This window comes from Rhodamnia argentea, chromosome 5 (genome assembly GCF_020921035.1).
Source record: "Rhodamnia argentea isolate NSW1041297 chromosome 5, ASM2092103v1, whole genome shotgun sequence".
NCBI classification, from domain to species: Eukaryota; Viridiplantae; Streptophyta; class Magnoliopsida; order Myrtales; family Myrtaceae; genus Rhodamnia; species Rhodamnia argentea.
In genome coordinates, this window is record NC_063154.1 from 4,144,112 (window position 1) to 4,162,203 (window position 18,092).

Sequence of the window (18,092 nt, forward strand, 5' to 3'; positions counted from 1 at the left end):
ATCTGAGTGAGGGCCGCGGCCCTCATCCAGATCTAGGCCATTATCTGCGGTCGGCGACCTTCTTCGACCACTTCCTCATGTCGCCGACCCTTTTTCTAGAATGACGTCGTTTTAGCCACGTCGTCGTTGTTATGAGAGAAAATATTAAAAAGAAATTCATGTCACAATAAATCTAACAAGTTTTAAAATTCAATTACACATTTTATAAATTTTAAGAATCAATTACACTTTTCATAACAAAAATCTTCAAATTTTTTGTCAACATATCCCGGGAAAAAAATTGTATTTTGATCCAATGAAAGAAACTGCCCGACAAGTCAATCCATAAAAAATTAACTATTACGAAAAAAAAGGAAAAAAAATCATTTTCACGTCCATAAATGCACTTAATAATAAAGCACGCCCTCTTTCATTAATATTAAAAATAACTAACTTGTCGTTCACGAAAGCCCTTCGATAAAGAGTTGAAAATTTGAGGTTTTATCCGGCTCGTGCAGCAATCACCACAAGCGGCGCCGACTCGACCAGGACTGGGTTGTCCCCCACCGATTTCCCACCTTCAATCGGCTGAAGAGAACGATCCCCATGGCGGCCGCTGGTGTCGGGAAGATGTTGCAGAGGCGAATCCTCTCTCTGTTCGCCTCTAATCGTGCCCGGAATCTTCCTCCCACTGGTTGGTCTCTCCTCTCTCGCTCTATGCGTCGTTCGTGGACACGGAACGGAAAGAGCAAACCCTAATCGCACCAATGCCCGTCGAGCATCGATTCCTTCTCTCTCCTTGACGATTTGGACGCGTGCGTTTTGTTTCGATGGGCTTTTAACTCTTTTTTTTTTAATCGAAATGATGGGCTTTGTTCATTGAAGTCTGTCGCTTTTATCCCCGCTCTCTGGTTCTGTGTTTAGATCTCTTCCTTGGAACTGAAGGGTCATGTTCAGCTGGAGCTTTAGATGAGAGTCGTTTCCGGTGCTTATTTTGATCATGTTCAGCTGAAGGGTGGTGAGAGGTTTACAGGGGCCCCGATTACCTTGTCCAGAGGATGGTCGCATTGAGCTCTCCTATGATTACCTTTAGGACAGGGAATTGCGAAATTTTCTAGGGAAAACGAAGCAGCAGTGGTGCCCCCATGAACATTGGCTGGGAAGCCCTTCCTGTTATTTTGAATAGTTTTGTTTTGTTTTGTTTGTTTGAATTTTGTAGGAGTTAGGAACATTGAGAAGAATCCCTCTTTTTGAAACAGGAGTTGCCTTGACAGTAGGATTGCCGGCCTAGGTAATTTTGGATTGGGATCGAAAGCAAGACAGACATAGCACTTCACGGAAGGATTATGTCCACTCAGATTAGAGGCCTAGTTGACTACCCGCTTGTTGAGTAAGCCGTATTGACTGGACATGTCTTACCCTTACTTGATGCAAGCCAGTAGAATGAGATGCTGCTACAGATACCACATTAAAGATTTGGGCCTGGTAACCTGCAGAAATGGGAGGTGTCGAATGATTTGATTACTTTGGGAATCGAATGGATATATCACTCTTAAGTAGTCGCAGATTGCGATGGATGTACGAACCAGGACATGTAGAGGAAAATTTACTCCTTCCAATCGATCTTCATAACCTTTGGCCAGCCAGCCAGCCACCACCCAGTTTCAGTCTCCATTGCCCGACATTTTTCAATGCATGCCCAATCAATCTGCATCTGCAAGCTCTCGCGCACTATACTTATGTCGTTCACATCATCCTTGAATGCAGAGCATCATGTGTTGATGCTCTTTTTAACTTCTGCTGTTGCTGCTACTTACACCACTTTCCCATTGCAGAAGCCTCGCAACATATGCTTCCTTCTGCAAGTACATTATTCAGTAGACACAATCTTTTTGAAAGAAGCTTGAAGACTCAAGCAGAGGCCATTGTGGACTGGAAAAAACAAGTCAGGGGCAAAAGGAATACCGACAAACAGGAGCAGGAGAGCAATGACAATTCCGAAGGCAAGTACTCCGTCGTTTCCAACTTGAAAACTTCTTCAAGGCATGATCTTGCCCTGGTCTTTACTTGCAAGGTCTGCGAGACAAGATCGGTGAAGACGGCTTGTCGTGAATCATATGAGAAAGGCGTAGTCGTGGTTAGATGCAGCGGCTGCAATAATCTACACCTGATAGCAGACCGGCTTGGGTGGTTCGGAGAGCCTGGGAGTGTAGAGGATCTGTTGGCTGCTCGAGGAGAGGAAATCAAGAAAGGCTCTGTTGATACCTTGAATTTGACTTTGGAGGATTTAGCTGGAACCAGAAATTGAGAATGCTTCTGAATGTTGCTCATGTGAATCACATGTTTTCCCTTTAGAAAAAATTCGAACCTTGATCTTCTCACTTGTTGGCAGTTGCTTCGGTTGTAGGTAGAATTACTGAAGCCTCTTCAGTGAATTTTGGATATTATGAGAACAGTAGCTTTGTCATTACCACCTTACTCTCTAAACTCTCAATTCGCTATGTATTCATTGATTCATTAGTTCTGGAATAAGTAAGCAATTAATTTGGTCTGGAGAATGCTTCTGAATGTTGCTCGTGTGAATCACACATGTTTTCCCTTTAGAAAAAATTTGAACCTTGATCTTCTCACTTGTTGGCAGTTGCTTCAGGTTGTAAGGTAGAATTACTGAAGCCTCTTCAGTGAATTTTCGCGGATATTATGAGAACAGTAGCTTTGTCATTACCACCCTTACTCTTTAAACTCTCAATTCGCTATGTGATTCATTGATTCATCAGTTCCTGGGAATGAGAGAGCCGCGAGAGCAATTAATGTGTGCGTCTGGAATGCTTCTGAATGTTGCTCGCGTGAATCAACTGTTTCCTTTAGAAAAATTTGAACCTTGATCTCTACTTGTTGGCGTTGCTTCGGTTGTAAAGTGAATTACTAAAGCCTCTTTATTTTCGGGATTTATGAGAATAGTAGTTTTTTTCCTTTGATTCGTTGTTTCTTGATTTAGTTCTGGGAATGAGGAGCGTGAGAGCAATTAATGTGTGCGTCTGGATTATGCGATGATCATATGATGCATTTTCCAATGTGGGGTGCATCCGATGGATCAAGGAAATGGCCGTGATGATCGGGCGAGCCTTTGAGCTTCTAAATGTCTAAATTTCTTGAACACTCTTACAATACTCTTAAGGGCAATATGAAAAAAGCACCCATGCGTATTTCCTCGAGTTAATATGGAAAATAAGCACTTATATTTTAACAAAACTTCTATCAATTTTCACTGTTAGATCTGAATTGTGCAAATTGAAAAGGGAAAAAGATGGAATAATTAGGAATGACATTGAACTCAATTGATTTATTTACAAATTATTCGTCAAAGAAAAGAAAACGAAAGATTTAGTTGATATAATAGAAATCAAATAAAAGAAATGATTTTTGACTTCGAAAATAAGTATAAATGTTAATTCTAATGAAAGAACATTTTGTATTCGAGTATTAGCATCAATGAAAACATTTGTAGTGATAATAAGTAGCCACTGTACATGAAAATCTGTCAGAGCAAGAAAACTTTTTTGTTTTTTTCTAATCTTTCCACCGTGCACAATCTGTCCTCGTCCCTTTCCGGGGCTTACTAGAAAGAGAAACGCACGCATGGTCCTGAAGCCGAAGGACTCTCTCGGACGAGACACACTGTGCCTCGCTCCTTCGCACAAGAGAAAGAAGAAGGGACGATATGGCGACAGCTCCATGTATGCCCTCCATTTCTTCACCTACTTTTCGCAAACCCACCACCTCCATTGAACCCATTAATCCGCTTTCTCATCTTCCCAAAACACTGAGACCGACGAATCCTTTTCGCAACAAGTTCGTCTCACTTTCCATCGCTAGAAAGACTCGGAGGAGTTCTTTTCGAGGTAATTCAATCAGTGCCCACTTCGCTGAATGCTCGAAAGCGGTTGCGCTGAATCAAGTTTTTCATCTAAGTGGTTCCTAATTGTTAATTTCCCCTATTTTAGCTAAAAGAACCTTCCGCTTCTGTGTTTAGGTGGCTTATCGTAAGAACTGGTTGTGTTCCTGGAATTTTAATCTGCAAAGTTTGGATTTTTCGATAGTTGTGTGGAGTAGACGGTTTTCAGGTGTATTGGTTGCTGTACTTGCTCATAAGTAAACACTGTGGAGGTTTGGCTTGCATTAAACAAGAAATTAGAAGATTGACGAGCTGGATATTTCTTTCGTTAATCAAATTAATGAGCTAAAGAATTCCCTTTACTTTATTTGGCCAAAAGTAGGGATGAACTTAGCTTTGGATTTTCCCTTTTCTTCTTAACTAATGCCGTATGTATCAAACGCGTACTCAATGGAAGTTGGTGTCCCCACTGAAAGAACTGTCTTTATTGGCATACAACTTGTTGTGCGTCTGTGCAAGAATCTTTCAGTGTGATAATGAACTGGTACCAATTGTATAGTAGAATTTCCTCGAATGCATGGATGATTAATTCCACTAACATAATGCATGAGAATGTGATCAACAGGTGTTTGGGTATGTGAATCTGCATACTCCTAATGAACGTGTAAAATGACTGGTAATTCTTTTATATTTTCACGAGTTACACAGTTAGATGAAGTTTACTCCGGAGAAACAAATATTAATCGAACCTATACTTCCACACAAGTAGTATAGTCTATGAACACCTGAAGTGGTACACTGAAGATTGAACTAAAAGAGGAAGAAAATTTGAAATACTATTTTTTCTTAATTCTGTTCTTCCTCTGAAGTCCTTGAGCACTTCTTACTGAATGTCTGGATGGCATCAATTTTCAACTTTAGTTGAATGTCAGATTGGGTTCAGACCTAGCGAAGAAGGAGAATAGAATCCGTCTTTGCTTGATCGGGGATAATATTTAGGAAGATCAGACACTCTCTCGATGGTGTCTGATACAAATAATTCTTGTAATCTCTCATGTCCATAGGGAGAGGCATTTTCTCTACATTGATGCTCTTCCATTTTGTCTTTTGTATCTTTATTCAGTGAGGGCAGTGGCAGCCCCTGCAGAAGGTGTTGCAGTCTTTGATGAGATGGTTTCGGGGACTCAGCGCAAGTATTACCTGCTCGGTGGGAAAGGAGGTGTTGGTAAGACGAGCTGTGCTGCATCACTTGCTGTAAAGTTTGCTAACAATGGACACCCCACTCTTGTTGTGTCGACTGATCCAGCCCACTCTTTGAGTGATTCGTTCGCGCAGGTTCATCCTATCGGTACTTTCTTAGTTTCTTTGCTGCTACTTTGCCCAATTGTGCTAGTAGCTGATACTGCATTTCTATCTGTTTGCAATATGTAGGATTTAACAGGGGGTGTGCTAGTACGTGTTGAAGGACCTGATTATCCACTTTTTGCTCTTGAGGTATGTAGCAACAGCATATGATTGTTGGAATATCTGTTGGTACATGTTGTGTGTCCTTAGAGATAATCTGGTGTTCTATTAAAGTTCATTTGTTAATGCAGATAAATCCTGAAAAAGCTAGGGAAGAGTTCCGTAGTGCAAGTCAGACAAATGGTGGAACTGGGGTTAAAGATTTCATGGATGGAATGGGCCTCGGAATGCTAGTAGAACAGGTAAGGATATATTTTCTGTATGGTTAGCCCAACAAAAACCACTTCACTTGTTTTTCCATTTGAGTTCAAGTTGATACAAGACTATGGTTAATTGTTCCTTTGTGTAGAAGCCTTCTGCTATATTTTGAAAAAATTGTTGCTTCTTAATATTTGTGATATTTGAATATAAGTTACTTTATCATTTGTGTTTGGAGCTTCTTTTTGACAAAAAGACCAATAGAAAATCAATCCCCTGGAAATTGTATGATTGTGTAACTATAATGAGGCCCTGTTGACCTTTTTCAAGCTTGGTGAGCTTAAGCTGGGAGAGCTGCTTGATACACCACCACCTGGACTGGATGAAGGAATTGCAATTTCAAAGGTTTTATTTCCTCTTTCGGAAGTTCCTTGCACTATAGCTTAGTAATATCGATATTATATCCATCACATGTTTAATGATTTTGAAATTTAAAATGTTCCAGGTGATGCAATTCCTTGAATCACCAGAATATAGCATGTTTACACGAATCATATTTGATACTGCACCCACGGTAAGGAAATTGAACAGCCAATGTTTGTCAATCACTGGATCTATTATCTTATTGGCAGTTTTTCAACAGGGTCATACTCTGCGGCTGTTGTCTTTGCCTGACTTTCTGGATGCATCAATAGGCAAGATATTGAATGTAAGAGTTTGAATTTGTGAATGGCTGCCAGCTCCTTGGCGATTCAATTTGAATCAGATTCATTTTGGTCAAATGAAAAAAAAAAGGATGCGAAAGTCCTTGCAATCAAACTAAGAACAACTCAACCAAAAAAAAAAAAAACCTAAGAACAACAAATAAGTGTGTTCATGTATCTTGGCAAGTAGCTCTCTTGAAGAGGTTGCAGTGAATTAGATGGCTTACGCCAAATACTTTGGTTGTTCCTTCTTGATGACAACTCTTCCCCTGACTCTGTGATATTACTTACATAAATTTGTTATTCACAGTTATTATGGTTCACTAAGTATAGGAACAACTCTGCATTAAAAATGAAGAGATCGACTATTGGGCTCTATAAAGCCGATAGGACTCAATCTATGTTTCATTGGGTCCCTTCTCAAATTTTTGTATATCTTCTGTTACAGCTCAAGCAAAAAATTTCATCAGCTACCTCTGCCATCAAATCTGTTTTTGGCCAAGAAGAAAATAAGCAGGAGGATGCCGTAAGTGAGGAGATACTTAATTTGGGACTATTTGTCTTGATATTTTAATCAGAATGATTGATAGTTATACCTTGTTATGCAGGCTAACAAGTTGGAGCGTCTAAGGGAAAGAATGGTGAAAGTGCGTGAGCTTTTCCGTGACACTGATTCGACAGAATTTGTGATAGTAACAATACCAACGGTAATGAGCTCTAAGAAGTCTACCCTACCTGTATAATTCAATTGCTATAAAGAGAAAAAAAAAAAAAAAAAGGCTAATTAGATCAGTTATTTAATTGCCGTTCTCTGGCTTATCCATATCTAACGTAGTGGGTGAAGTTTGGTCATACATCTCTTGGTTCTTTCTTTGTAGGTGATGGCAATTAGCGAGTCTTCCCGGTTGCGTGCATCTCTGAAGAAAGAAAATGTTCCGGTCAAGAGGCTGATTGTTAATCAGATTCTACCTCCATCTGCCTCGGATTGCAAGTTTTGCGCAATGAAAAGGAAGGTAACCCATTTCCTAAATTCCAGGAAATGATTTGTTCTTAGTTGCTGTGTTATTACTTGTGCGGTTATCAAAGTTATGCTTAGATGCTGACTAACACTTCCTTGAATATTTCAGGATCAGATGCGAGCTCTTGATATGATCCAAAATGATCCAGAACTCTCTGGCTTGAATCTAATTCAGGCACCTCTTGTTGATGTAGAGATAAGAGGTGTACCGGCTCTTAAATTTATGGGTGATATCATTTGGAAATGACTATACGTAATTGTAGGCCCTCTTCTTCTTGGATTCTACTTTCTTCATACCAGCTTTAGTTCTCAAGACCAGAAATGGGGATAAGTGTACCGCAGTGTGCCATAACTTTTGTACGGCGTTCACTTGAATGCCATAACTTTTTTTTTCGCTCACTTGAGTGCCATAATTTTGAAAAAACGATCATTTAAATGTCATCGCTGATTTGCCTCGCCGGAAATCCTACGTGGACGCCAGAAATTTGACGTGGCATTGCCGGACCAATTTTTTGAATTTTTCAATATACACGTGGATTTTTATTTTATTTTTTAGTTATTTTGAATTTTTTTGGGTTTTTTTTTTATTTTTTCCTTGGCCGGCGAGGGTCACCGTGAGGGCCCTCGCCATCCACGGCCAGCCAGCTCAGGGGGGAGGGCCGCCTCGCCCTCGGCCGGGGGGGGCGCGACGGCCTTGGGCGACGGTCGTCGCGGCCCCGGCCGCCGCTGGCGAGGGCGAAAAAGGCCCTCGCAAATCTAGGCAAGGGCCCTTGAGGTCCCGCTGGCCATGGGCGAGGCAGCCCTCACCCGGACTTGGAGAGGGCCGTTGGCATCACCAGCTGCCCCCAAGCCATCTTGGCCCCCCCCTATCGAGGACAAGACGGCACCCCCCCCGAGCTGGCCGGCCATGGGGAAATTCAAATTTTTTTTTTCAGACATATCAAAATAAAAAAATCAATAAAATATTAAAAAAATCCACGTGTCACTGAAAAATAAATAAAATAATAATAATAAGTCCACGTAAGACGATTTGCTGGAAATGACACTTAAGTGAATGATTTTGTTCGATATGGCACTCAAGTGAACGAAAAAAAAGTTATGGCACTCATGGTGTATTTATCCCTCAAAAATGTAAAATAAGGAAATTTTTTAAGCTTTTAAGGTAATATGTGACTGATTTTATCTGGTGCTGTAGCGAAAGAAAGGAATGGACTCCTTTTGTGGTCAGGAATCTTTCTGTGGTCTTGGTACCGTGTTTAAAGTTTCTTACGTTTGGTCGTTTGAGGATCATTCGACTTAGAATCTAGTATTTTATTTTTTTTTAAGTATTGAGAGGGCCTAGTTTCATGTATCTAGATGTTGAGACCATTGCTTTGACTTTAATATGCTTCCTCGTTTTTTAAGTCTGATATATGCCTGATTAGCAGAGGCCGTCTTTTCTGTTTGATTTCCACATTCAGATTCAGATGCCATGTCATGCCATGTCATGCCGCAAGAGCAGAGGCCAAGTCTCGGAAGACTGCCGGAGACGTTTTGGTTACGGGGCCTACTTTTGCCTTAGCGGTTCAGCTTTCTTGCTCCAAATGACCGAAACTTCATAACCAATTGGCATGATCATAAGTTGGAGCCCTTTCACATAGTAAGTTCGAGCTATCGCAAGGCATAGTCTCGAGGATTGTGCAGCGAGGATTTCTCTTGTTGTTTATTGGCTTTGATGTATACAATGTGTGACTCAAGTAGTTCACTTCTTGTTTTACTGTATGTGATTGGTTTTTGTACCCAAAAAGGTCAAGGGAAGAGGACACCACTGTACAGGAAACACTTTTTTTTTTTTGGTTACATACAGGAAACACTTTAAACGCCATCATTGATAGAAATTTCATGCTGCGAATGCATGATTCTGTGTGAAGATTGGTTTTTTGCTGGTGGAATATATACTTCAATGTGTTGAAGTATGAACCGTGAGATAGAAAATGGAAGAAAAACGAGAAAAGAACAGCTAACTCTGCTTTACACTGCCAACTTTGGTACTATTATAGCAGTACCACTCTTGAACTTGAATTTCTTAGATTATAAATAGTTGCCTGAAGAGCTCCATATGTTTCATTGTTATCTTTCTTCTTATAAATTAAATGGGTTCGTGACAATTAGCTAGCTATGCATTCTTCAAAGTCAAATTCTTTACTTCAGCTAAACATCAATGGATGCCATCTATTTTTCCTGACTGAGATTGCATGTTTAATCACGCATAAACGTTGTTAAATCGAAGATTGAATATTTGTTGTTCCTTAGGCCAGATATTTCTGATGCCAAAGAAGCTTGAATTTTTTCCAAAATGAATGCAATAGTAAGATGTTGCTAAGATGTTGCGACTCCATTGCACTAGCCAACATTCTATAGAATATCAAATGGGTATGTATGGTATGTACTTGTACCAGAACAATTTCCCTAGGATTTCGAGTACAGAATGGTTGAGCAGTAACTCTCCCCAAATCAGATAAAGAATGTGGATGGACCAATTTCGCCGAGGATGGCCGACCTCATATACTCCGTGTAGAAAGAGATGAAGCAATTCCGAGAAAGCTAATAATGATCCAGAGAAACCCTCCTCTCCGAAGGGTTGCACATTTCCAAATATTTTGCCCGATTAAAACTGCTCAAAGCTGCGAATGCTTCTGTGCACAGAGATATGATGATGGGGAGGTTATCACTGCTTGAACTTACTTCCTTTGGAAAATCAACATGCCGAAGAAGGCTATGGCACGGCCAAGTACGCCAATGAAGACGAGGATAAATATACATGTACCCCAATTATTAAGATCGTAACCACTTCTGAAAAGCGCACCACACCGAGTAATAAGCCAAACTCCGTAGTATCTGCAGCGGAAAAATAAGCAATACGATTAACATTTCTCTGGAAAACTAACATTTCTCTGTATGGTTTTCCATAACATGATCACTTCAACGTCTAAACCAATTTGTGAGGATGTTGGCTACCACTGAGTAAGATCTAATGGTCTCTCCACATTGTTGGACCTTGAAATAATTTGTGAGGATAGTATACGTCTATGTTAAAGGATAAATGAACAGTGGATGAGTTAACCATTACCTTTCGGCATTTGCAATCACAAATGCTTGCAGAGCCCACTTAGGGTAGCAAAAGTCGGATAAGATTTTCGAAATACCACCACCATTCCGTGTTGCAATGAGAGTCAAAATCACAGGAAGAAGAACTGACCACTGTAATCATCAAGAGCATGCGTGACAATTAGAAGTAAAGCAGGCATTATTGGCATACATTATAGAGCTTCTCATTACTGAAAATAATAAAAACAAAATACAAACATTCTGAATATTACTTACCAACTGGGCAGTGCTGGCTTCAAAGAAGATGGCCAAGGCATAGGCGATACCAGTCACGCAGTATACAAGGCACAGAAGAACACTATAATTGTCAGCAAAGGAAGATCTCGGATTGGTGAAGAAATAGAATGTCGATAAATACACCACTGGTTTGATCACTGTATTGAAGTGGTCCATTGTGTCTTTTGCAAGAAAATAAGCCAAGCTGCTCATCCCAGAAGAACTTTCTCTCCAGTGCTGCAATTTATCTAGAGAAAATGACCTCAAAGCCGAGATTTTGCACAGAAGGGCTGAAGACAAAAAACAGTTACCTTTAGTCACAAACACAATGCAGAAAAATACGATAGAACGTGTACGAACAAGAGCTTACATAAGGAACATCACGAATGTTGGGGAAGGTAGAGTCATGGGGTCAATATTAACAAAGTCAAATAAAGATAAGACATGTAATGAATGGTCGGGAAACTTCCAACTTACAGACGGCAATTATGGTGTAAGTATAACCAGCAGCTCCAAATGATTCATCACCCGCATTAGTAAGTGTTCCTAAGCAGGCTCCAGCGAGTAATAAGATTAGATAGTCTGCTGCTTGTATTCTAGCATCACGTAATCTCTGTTTACCAACCCTGGAAATTGTCAACAACGTAGAAATGAGAAAAACTTCTCACCTATTGTACAAGCTTTCCACGAGACAAATAAGTGGATGATTATGAAAAGACACGTGATTTCCCTGACAAGCCTTGAATAGAAAGTAAAACAAAATCAATTTGATTTGGGTTCTTTGTTTAGTAAAGCCATCTTGAACTAAGCAAGCAGAAGCTCCGCGTTCACAACACATTCTAACTCATATAAGTTCATCCTTTTGACCCGTATAGAAGAATCATAGGACCAGAACTTTTTCTGCCGATTAATAGTTCTCACCTCCCAAGAAAGTATCTGTACTGCGAGATTACGCCTGCAGTTTTCCGATGGGATAAGTCCCTGGACCTCAAGAAATTGAGTCGTATCTTATCCCGCTGCCTCTCAACATTGCTCCTCACATCTTGCCATATTTCACCGGCAAAAGATTGCTCCTCGGTTCCAACTCTAGGGGCATTAAGTCCAACAACTATACCCGCGCCTCCACTGGTCAAAATGGCTCCCGCATCCTCCTTCATATCTGGAGGTATCGGATACCCATTGTGAATCATCCACCTGATAGGAAGGTCTTTATAATTCACGCCGGAGCTTGTGCTTGGAGTCACAATGCCCTCTAAAATGTCAATAAAGTGATCTGGAGGGTTCACTCGCTCTGGCACATTTATGCCAATTCCTGCAAAGTATGCCTCAACTTTCTTTGCTGGACCATGATAGACGATTAGGCCCCCTTTTGCCAGCAGTATCAAATCATCAAACATCCTGAACAGTGAGTAGCTGCACCGAAAAATGTTGTCCAGTTACCAGTAACAATCTTTTTTTTCTTTTTGTATAAAACAACACAAGAACAAGGCACCTAGAATTGAGACTTTTTTTACTAGAACATTCGTAATGATAGTTGCAGCTTCAATATGTATCCTTATGAACGCTGGAAATCGTAGATCTTCATGAAAATGGTTATGCATGATAATTTGATGATTCTCACAGAAACTTGCCTCGGTTGATGAACCACCATGCAGATGTTAACCCCTTCCAGTGCTTCGTGTCGAAGTGCTCTCAGGAGCAGCTGTGAGGATGCACTGTCAAGACCAGATGTTGGTTCATCTAGAATTAAAAGTGAAGGTTCCATCACCATTTCTAAGCCAACATTTACTCTCTTTCTCTGGCCTCCAGAGATCCCTCGCTTCTCGACTGTTCCAACCAGCGAATCTCGCACTGAATGCAACCCCAAGGACTCAATAACTCTCTCAACAACGAGCACTTTATCCGCCTTTGGCATCTTGGCAGGAAGTCTTCAGGTTTTACATGAAAATATTGAAAGAACTACCAGTTGAAGATTGTTGCCACCACAGCTTAGCATAAAATTAAGGATAGATGCAGCAAAGTGGTATAAAAGATCATGTTCACATTTCGGAACATGGACATTTTCCACCAACAATTCTCTGCATAAGCCTAGTATAAGAAACGCAATAAAATTTAACAAGATTTCTTTGCGTTTTTTTTTTAAAATAAGAGATGCATGATGAGGTATGAAGAGTATGTTCTTAGTCCAAGCTAAAACTCAAATTGGGACCCAAGAACCAATATAATGTAATTTCTAGCAAACATTTACAAGCATGTGTTACCATAATGTACGTTGGACGCATTTTTTTGGAGAAAATTGTAGCGAATCAACTGAATCATACCTGCATTTTGCACTAAACCAGAGATTCTCTTCCACAGTCAAGTTTCCATGGACAATGTCGTCTTGTGGCACAAAACCGGTAATTTTCTTGTATGAGTGGATTGATTCTTTCTTCCCGTTGATCAGGATTACACCAGTCGTTGAACAACCAATAGCTTTTCCAGCCAGTGCCAATAGGAATGATGTTTTCCCAGCCCCTGATGGACCCATGACTGCCGCAATGCGCCCAGGCCTTAATGTTCCAGTAACACATCTTAAAAGATGCTTCTTTTTGCCTTTCAAAGTGAGAGTTAGGTCCTTAAACGATACTTCAATAAGTAGCCTTTTCCCAATTTCGGAATTAGTGGCCATCGAAATTACTCCAGAAAAGGTAAGATCTTTGTTCTGCTGCTCCTGAGCTCTCTCTTTCTCAAGTTGAGAATATGCATACTTAAAAATTTGGGTATGAGTATGCATATCTTTGACTTCCTTTATATTCCCTTTTTTATTCTTATCCACGCTACCGGGATCGGAGTGTTCAAGATTGTGAGAACTATCTTCTTCAATCTCATGCGTTGTCTGCATGAGTTCGATATTCTCCCTCTTTCTTTGATTTGATGGCAGAGTTGAATTCCTTGCATGATCAGCTGGCGAAAAATCATAAGCTTCATCGGGACTATCCTGATTTAAAATTTGGAATCGCTCGGCGTCCGTTCTCCCGGAAAATGTCTGTGATAAATGAGATTGCAACTCACTCGCGTGCTTCTTTGCAGCATCTTTTGCTGCTTTCCATCTCTGACGTGCTTTGGCAGTCTCTCTTGCACTTCTTGCAGCTGCTTCCCTGGATTTGGCTAGTCTCCTCGCTCTAGTAGTGAGTAATTGGTCGGAACAATTGTAGATGATGAGTAGGAAAGTACTCAAAGCAGCCTGCATGAGCATAGCCAGAAACTTCAACTCCTAAATTGTTGGATGTAAATATTGTCTTGAAAGAATAAAATACAAAACCACAAAACTAACATCCAGCAAAAGTGAAAGATCTGGAGATTGCAAAAGTGAATGGTCAGAAAATGTTTGAGATGACATTCAAGATGACACATTCCACAAAAGAGAAGACATTATGATCGTACATCTGACATTATCTAAAATTTGAGAAAAGGAGATACTAAAGAGATGCTCAAGATGTGTATAGAAACTTACAATAAGCATAATGCCATAAGCACGAATGTTTTGATTTACGGTGTTCGAATCACAAGAAACCATCTTGTAGCAAGCTGCAAAAGAATACAGTTATCAAGAAGTGTGTAAACCCACAACACAACAAAATTGAAGTCCCAAATGCTGAATATTAAATTTCGAAAGCTTAATTTCCATCAATCAATTCAGTTCCATTAAGAACTTACGTTGCTCTGATGTAGATCCCAGCCGGCAATAGTGTCTGCAGTAATTTGGAAAATGAAAGAAAATAAGAAATAGGCCATATCTTGGATGGGAGATTGATATTAGTAAACGAAAATACAGATGAATCAGATTCACATCCAATTGAAGGTGGAGCGCATTGTGGAGGTAATCCTGAAAATGAAAATAAGCACTGGAATAAAATTAAATACCCACTACGACATGTGACTTCTTCCACCATAGTTGGACAGTATGATCCCGATGAACAGAAAATCTCCCTGCTCCTTTCAACATCGGCCCAAATATTTGCTCCTCCACAGGTATGATTTGGCCTCCCTGGGGGCAGTTGGTAGGTATAGCTGCAAATTATAGCAGCATAAAGTTCTATTGGCACTTTGGGCAACATAAAGATAAAAATGAGAAATGCTGCTAACTAGGCTGAGCTTACGGTTCACATATGCCAGTCAATGTATTGAGTGTTGCGAGTGGGCAGTAAGCTCCAAGTGGACAGGCTGTAAGAGTCAATAAAGATGAGCTTATAAGTGAGAGAAAAATACTTTTCGATCGCTGAATTTGTACAACCAAACTAGTCATGAATAAATTTAAATCGTATCATAAACGAGAAGCTAACTAATTTCATGTTCAACAGAAGAATAAGGAATCAATAGTGTATTTCTATCTGCTGGCTTCCAGAATTGTTAAGAAGCTCAAACCTACAAACGTTACGGGTTACGGGTTTGTACTATAGTCAATTCTATGCATATGCTTCCTGTGGGAAATAAAATAAGATGAGAGGCCAACGTCATACTATCCTATTTCAATAACATAAGGAGAAACTACATGAAAAGTCACTCAGGCAAAAGCGAGAGGCCAGACAACTAGAATTCCATGTAATGATGGTAAAATTTGCAAAAGATTCTGATAGGCACCGGATACTTACGGATCATGCATGTAAGACCATGAGGACAGAAGAATCCCTCACAGCAGGCCTGACAACTATCGGTTCTTGTGGGGATTTCTTGTGCATTTTTCAGATCAACTGATTGATTTGCACCAACACTGCAAGCCCATCCAGGCTCACAACCAGAAATCCAGGTGGTGAGATTACAATTTTTGTTAGGCTTCAGATAATTACTGCTCACTGAAGTTTGAAATAGGTAGTCGAAGTAGAACTTCAGTTCTGCTGCTGTACACAAACGGCGGGAGATATCTCCTATAGCATCAAGTGGGAGCATCATGTCATGTGAGAAAAAAAAAATTTGTTGACAGGAAAATGTCAGTAGATTCTTGGATCCAGCAACTAAAGTGGAAGATCTGTCATTGAAACTAGAAAACCTCAGTTATTATGGCAATCAAACTCAACTTAATAGCAAAAGGTGTTCTATATTAAGAATCATAAAAAACAAGAGACATTAGACTTGCCAAGTTCTCTAGGGTAAAGTAAACGGAATTATACCTCTAGTTTGCTTAATGCAAGAGGACAAGAAGTCCAAATTAGATGAAAAATTGAAAGCTCTGTTCCAATCATCTGACCTGAAATATGGAAGCATCCCAATGTTAAACGGTTACAAGACTACCCAATTATTCCAAGAAAGATAATTTTGCTAAGAAAGAAAATGAAAACAAACCGTCCTAACACTTTGATAAATCAACATCAGAACTTCTGCAATTGCATTTTGAACAATCAAATATTTTTCACCCAGCTAAACATACTTATCTAAGAACAGTTCACCTAAATTGAAGTAACAAAGTCCATGACGCAGCGTAATAAAGCACACTCAAGAATTGTCAAAAGTCCTAATTTGCTCAGAAAAAGCACACGCAAAATCACAGTTGTAACTTCTCCATAGAAATCTTAAACCAGAAAAGAACACAAATTTGACTTTTCTACATTTCTCACAACCCTCATTTGACAAACAGCAAGAAGAGCGAGCGAGGAAGAGAGTACTGACGGATTCTTAATGCAGAAGCTGGACCGGTTATTGATCTCATACTGAAGACCGGTGGTGACATTTGAGATTCGGGCATAAACGAGTTGAGTAATGAGGGGCAGAACAGCAGGGTTGTCAATTTGGTCGTAGTCACTCAAATCTTGACACTGCACAAATCGCACACAGCTCAAAACAAGAACACCCACTAAGAGAAACGACGCAGACTCCACGATTCCGAGCTTCTCCGAGCTCATCTTTCTTCTGGGGGTCGTGGGTGGGAGTACTAATCTCGAGATCAAGAAGCAGTGCTGGGCAAAGGTAAATGAGATGGTGCGAGATTTAGCGCATTGGGCTATATGGGGTCGCGAGAACTGGTCTTGAAAGAGATGGGTTCCTGCAGAGGAAGCAGAAGATTTGTCCTTGTCTGAACACGTTCGCGAGTTGGCTTGGGCTTCCGTGTGGAGTTTATGGACGTCAAACTCCAGAGGAAGAAGAAAACCAGGGGCAGAGAGAGACAGTCAAGGTGGATTAGTGGGATTCAGTAGGTAGGATTAAGACCACGTCGCAACAGCTAGTAGGACCATTTGCCGGCATTCGGGCATATCTTTTTGTTGCGGACCATCATGGCATCATCCTCATTTGGTGTGTCTAGTCATTTGTTTTCTCCAGCATACTTTCGAGGAACAAATATTTTTGAACCAATACAACAATCATACATATTGTTTGCATGCCACAAGTAATTATTTCAAACCCGTCATAGAAAACAATTCGTAATTTGACCGAATTGAATTGACCGAAAACTTGAAATTTCGTGATATTACGTTCCGATTTTCTCACCTCCGATATTTGACAACCTCAATAAGATTATAAACGTGACTAGAAAATCGTAAGATCTATGGAACCGACGTTGATGAATTAATTCAATTATACCGATTTTATATGAGAAGGATAGGGAAATCACTAGAATAATGCCGCCCATGAATAGTAGTGACTCCTTAACGTACAACTTACGAAAGTCGAGTTGGTGATTTCGTATAAGAAAGAGTACTACAAAGAGGTGGGTTTCAAATTCATAAATGACTTGGTAAACCGAGCAAAACCTCCCGTACAACCAGAGATCCCCAACAAAAGCAATCGAGCGATAATTAAACCTAAAACATAGAACGCGACGACCGATTGACTTGCGTTAAACAATGCTTTGGGGGTAATCTTTACTGACATTGATTACGCCAGTGTCCATAGGACTTCTCCTTATCTTTGCCTTTTGACTTGCTCAACGCATGCAATCATCTTTCACCTATAAAACTACACTTCATATCAATATAACAAACGAAAGGAACGTCGAAAAAGGGGTAGTGAGATTCTTTCAAAGTCTCACAAATTTTACAGGGCTTCACGCTTTAGATCGTAGAGAAACGAGCAGCAAATTGGTCATGATGTATGAATCGCGCCCCTTAACAGCGACAGCCCGACAGGACACGCTACAGGCGGAAGCCGACGTACGGAGACGGTTTGTGCTTGTGCCGCGAATATGCAGAAGGATTTCGTTCGACAATTAGGTGGCCAGACTATTTCCAGTGTTTCCGGCACATGACCTTGTCCACAGTTCACGGAGTTGAATGAGCCCACATCCCCATCAAGAAGAAAAGTCTCACTTATTGCAGTTTGGCACTTCTGCTTGGACAGATGCATTTGTATCCCCAGAGTTATCCTCTATCATGCAATATAAGATACAAGAAATCTCAAGGCTTTGCATATGGCGATGTGTCGCGGCAAAACGGAATTTGGTAAGGGAGTGCCTAGAGGCATTTGTGAAGGTGATTTTCATGCATTAGCTATTCCAATG

General features: G+C 40.4%; 3 protein-coding genes across 5 annotated transcripts; 2 read left to right on the forward strand and 1 right to left on the reverse strand.

The window, feature by feature from the left end:
* Nucleotides 1-445: 445 nt before the first annotated feature.
* LOC115753300 (DNL-type zinc finger protein) lies at nucleotides 446-2,703 on the forward strand. 2 transcript variants are annotated; one of them, XM_048279559.1, is made up of 3 exons: nucleotides 446-673; nucleotides 1,815-2,301; nucleotides 2,549-2,703. In XM_048279559.1, the coding sequence occupies exons 1-2, from the start codon at nucleotides 586-588 to the stop codon at nucleotides 2,285-2,287; spliced, it is 561 nt and encodes a 186-aa protein (XP_048135516.1). In that variant the 5' UTR covers nucleotides 446-585; the 3' UTR covers nucleotides 2,288-2,301; nucleotides 2,549-2,703. The 2 variants fall into 2 exon arrangements, with proteins under 2 accessions (XP_048135516.1, XP_030547717.1); XM_030691857.2 differs by lacking the exon at nucleotides 2,549-2,703 and having other exon boundaries at nucleotides 447-673; nucleotides 1,815-2,332.
* Nucleotides 2,704-3,557: 854 nt separating this feature from the next.
* Nucleotides 3,558-9,149, forward strand: LOC115753270 (ATPase GET3B). Of its 2 annotated transcripts, none has more exons than XR_004016850.2 (12): nucleotides 3,558-3,881; nucleotides 4,998-5,209; nucleotides 5,306-5,368; nucleotides 5,470-5,580; nucleotides 5,867-5,941; nucleotides 6,042-6,110; nucleotides 6,180-6,245; nucleotides 6,689-6,766; nucleotides 6,849-6,947; nucleotides 7,119-7,253; nucleotides 7,368-7,579; nucleotides 8,388-8,454. XR_004016850.2 is itself a non-coding variant. In XM_030691816.2 (12 exons), exons 1-11 carry the CDS (start codon nucleotides 3,701-3,703, stop codon nucleotides 7,503-7,505), a joined length of 1,227 nt encoding a protein of 408 aa, XP_030547676.2. In that variant the 5' UTR covers nucleotides 3,558-3,700; the 3' UTR covers nucleotides 7,506-7,511; nucleotides 8,719-9,149. The 2 variants fall into 2 exon arrangements, 1 of the variants encoding a protein (XP_030547676.2); XM_030691816.2 differs by lacking the exon at nucleotides 8,388-8,454 and adding an exon at nucleotides 8,719-9,149 and having other exon boundaries at nucleotides 7,368-7,511.
* Nucleotides 9,150-9,563: 414 nt separating this feature from the next.
* LOC115753245 (ABC transporter G family member 24-like) lies at nucleotides 9,564-16,755 on the reverse strand (the record flags this gene model as incomplete). Its single annotated transcript, XM_030691782.2, has 14 exons — nucleotides 9,564-10,135; nucleotides 10,368-10,498; nucleotides 10,622-10,911; nucleotides 11,099-11,247; nucleotides 11,543-12,034; nucleotides 12,253-12,549; nucleotides 12,943-13,847; nucleotides 14,118-14,191; nucleotides 14,321-14,355; nucleotides 14,528-14,674; nucleotides 14,764-14,827; nucleotides 15,256-15,528; nucleotides 15,772-15,848; nucleotides 16,268-16,755. Coding segments are annotated over 14 exons (3,579 nt in total), but the record flags the coding sequence as incomplete, so codon positions are not given.
* Between the last annotated feature and the right edge of the window lie 1,337 nt (nucleotides 16,756-18,092).

What these genes read in the sequence shown, in the direction of transcription:
- LOC115753300 (XM_048279559.1), top strand. Translation starts at nt 586, where the DNA reads ATGGCGGCCGCTGGTGTCGGGAAGATGTTGCAGAGGCGAATCCTCTCT. An exon ending in CCGGAATCTTCCTCCCACTG is followed by an intron (nt 674 to 1,814) that starts GTTGGTCTCTCC and finishes TTCCCATTGCAG; the next exon opens with AAGCCTCGCAACATATGCTT.
- LOC115753270 (XM_030691816.2), top strand. Translation starts at nt 3,701, where the DNA reads ATGGCGACAGCTCCATGTATGCCCTCCATTTCTTCACCTACTTTTCGC. An exon ending in TCGGAATGCTAGTAGAACAG is followed by an intron (nt 5,581 to 5,866) that starts GTAAGGATATAT and finishes ACCTTTTTCAAG; the next exon opens with CTTGGTGAGCTTAAGCTGGG. An exon ending in TATTTGATACTGCACCCACG is followed by an intron (nt 6,111 to 6,179) that starts GTAAGGAAATTG and finishes GTTTTTCAACAG; the next exon opens with GGTCATACTCTGCGGCTGTT.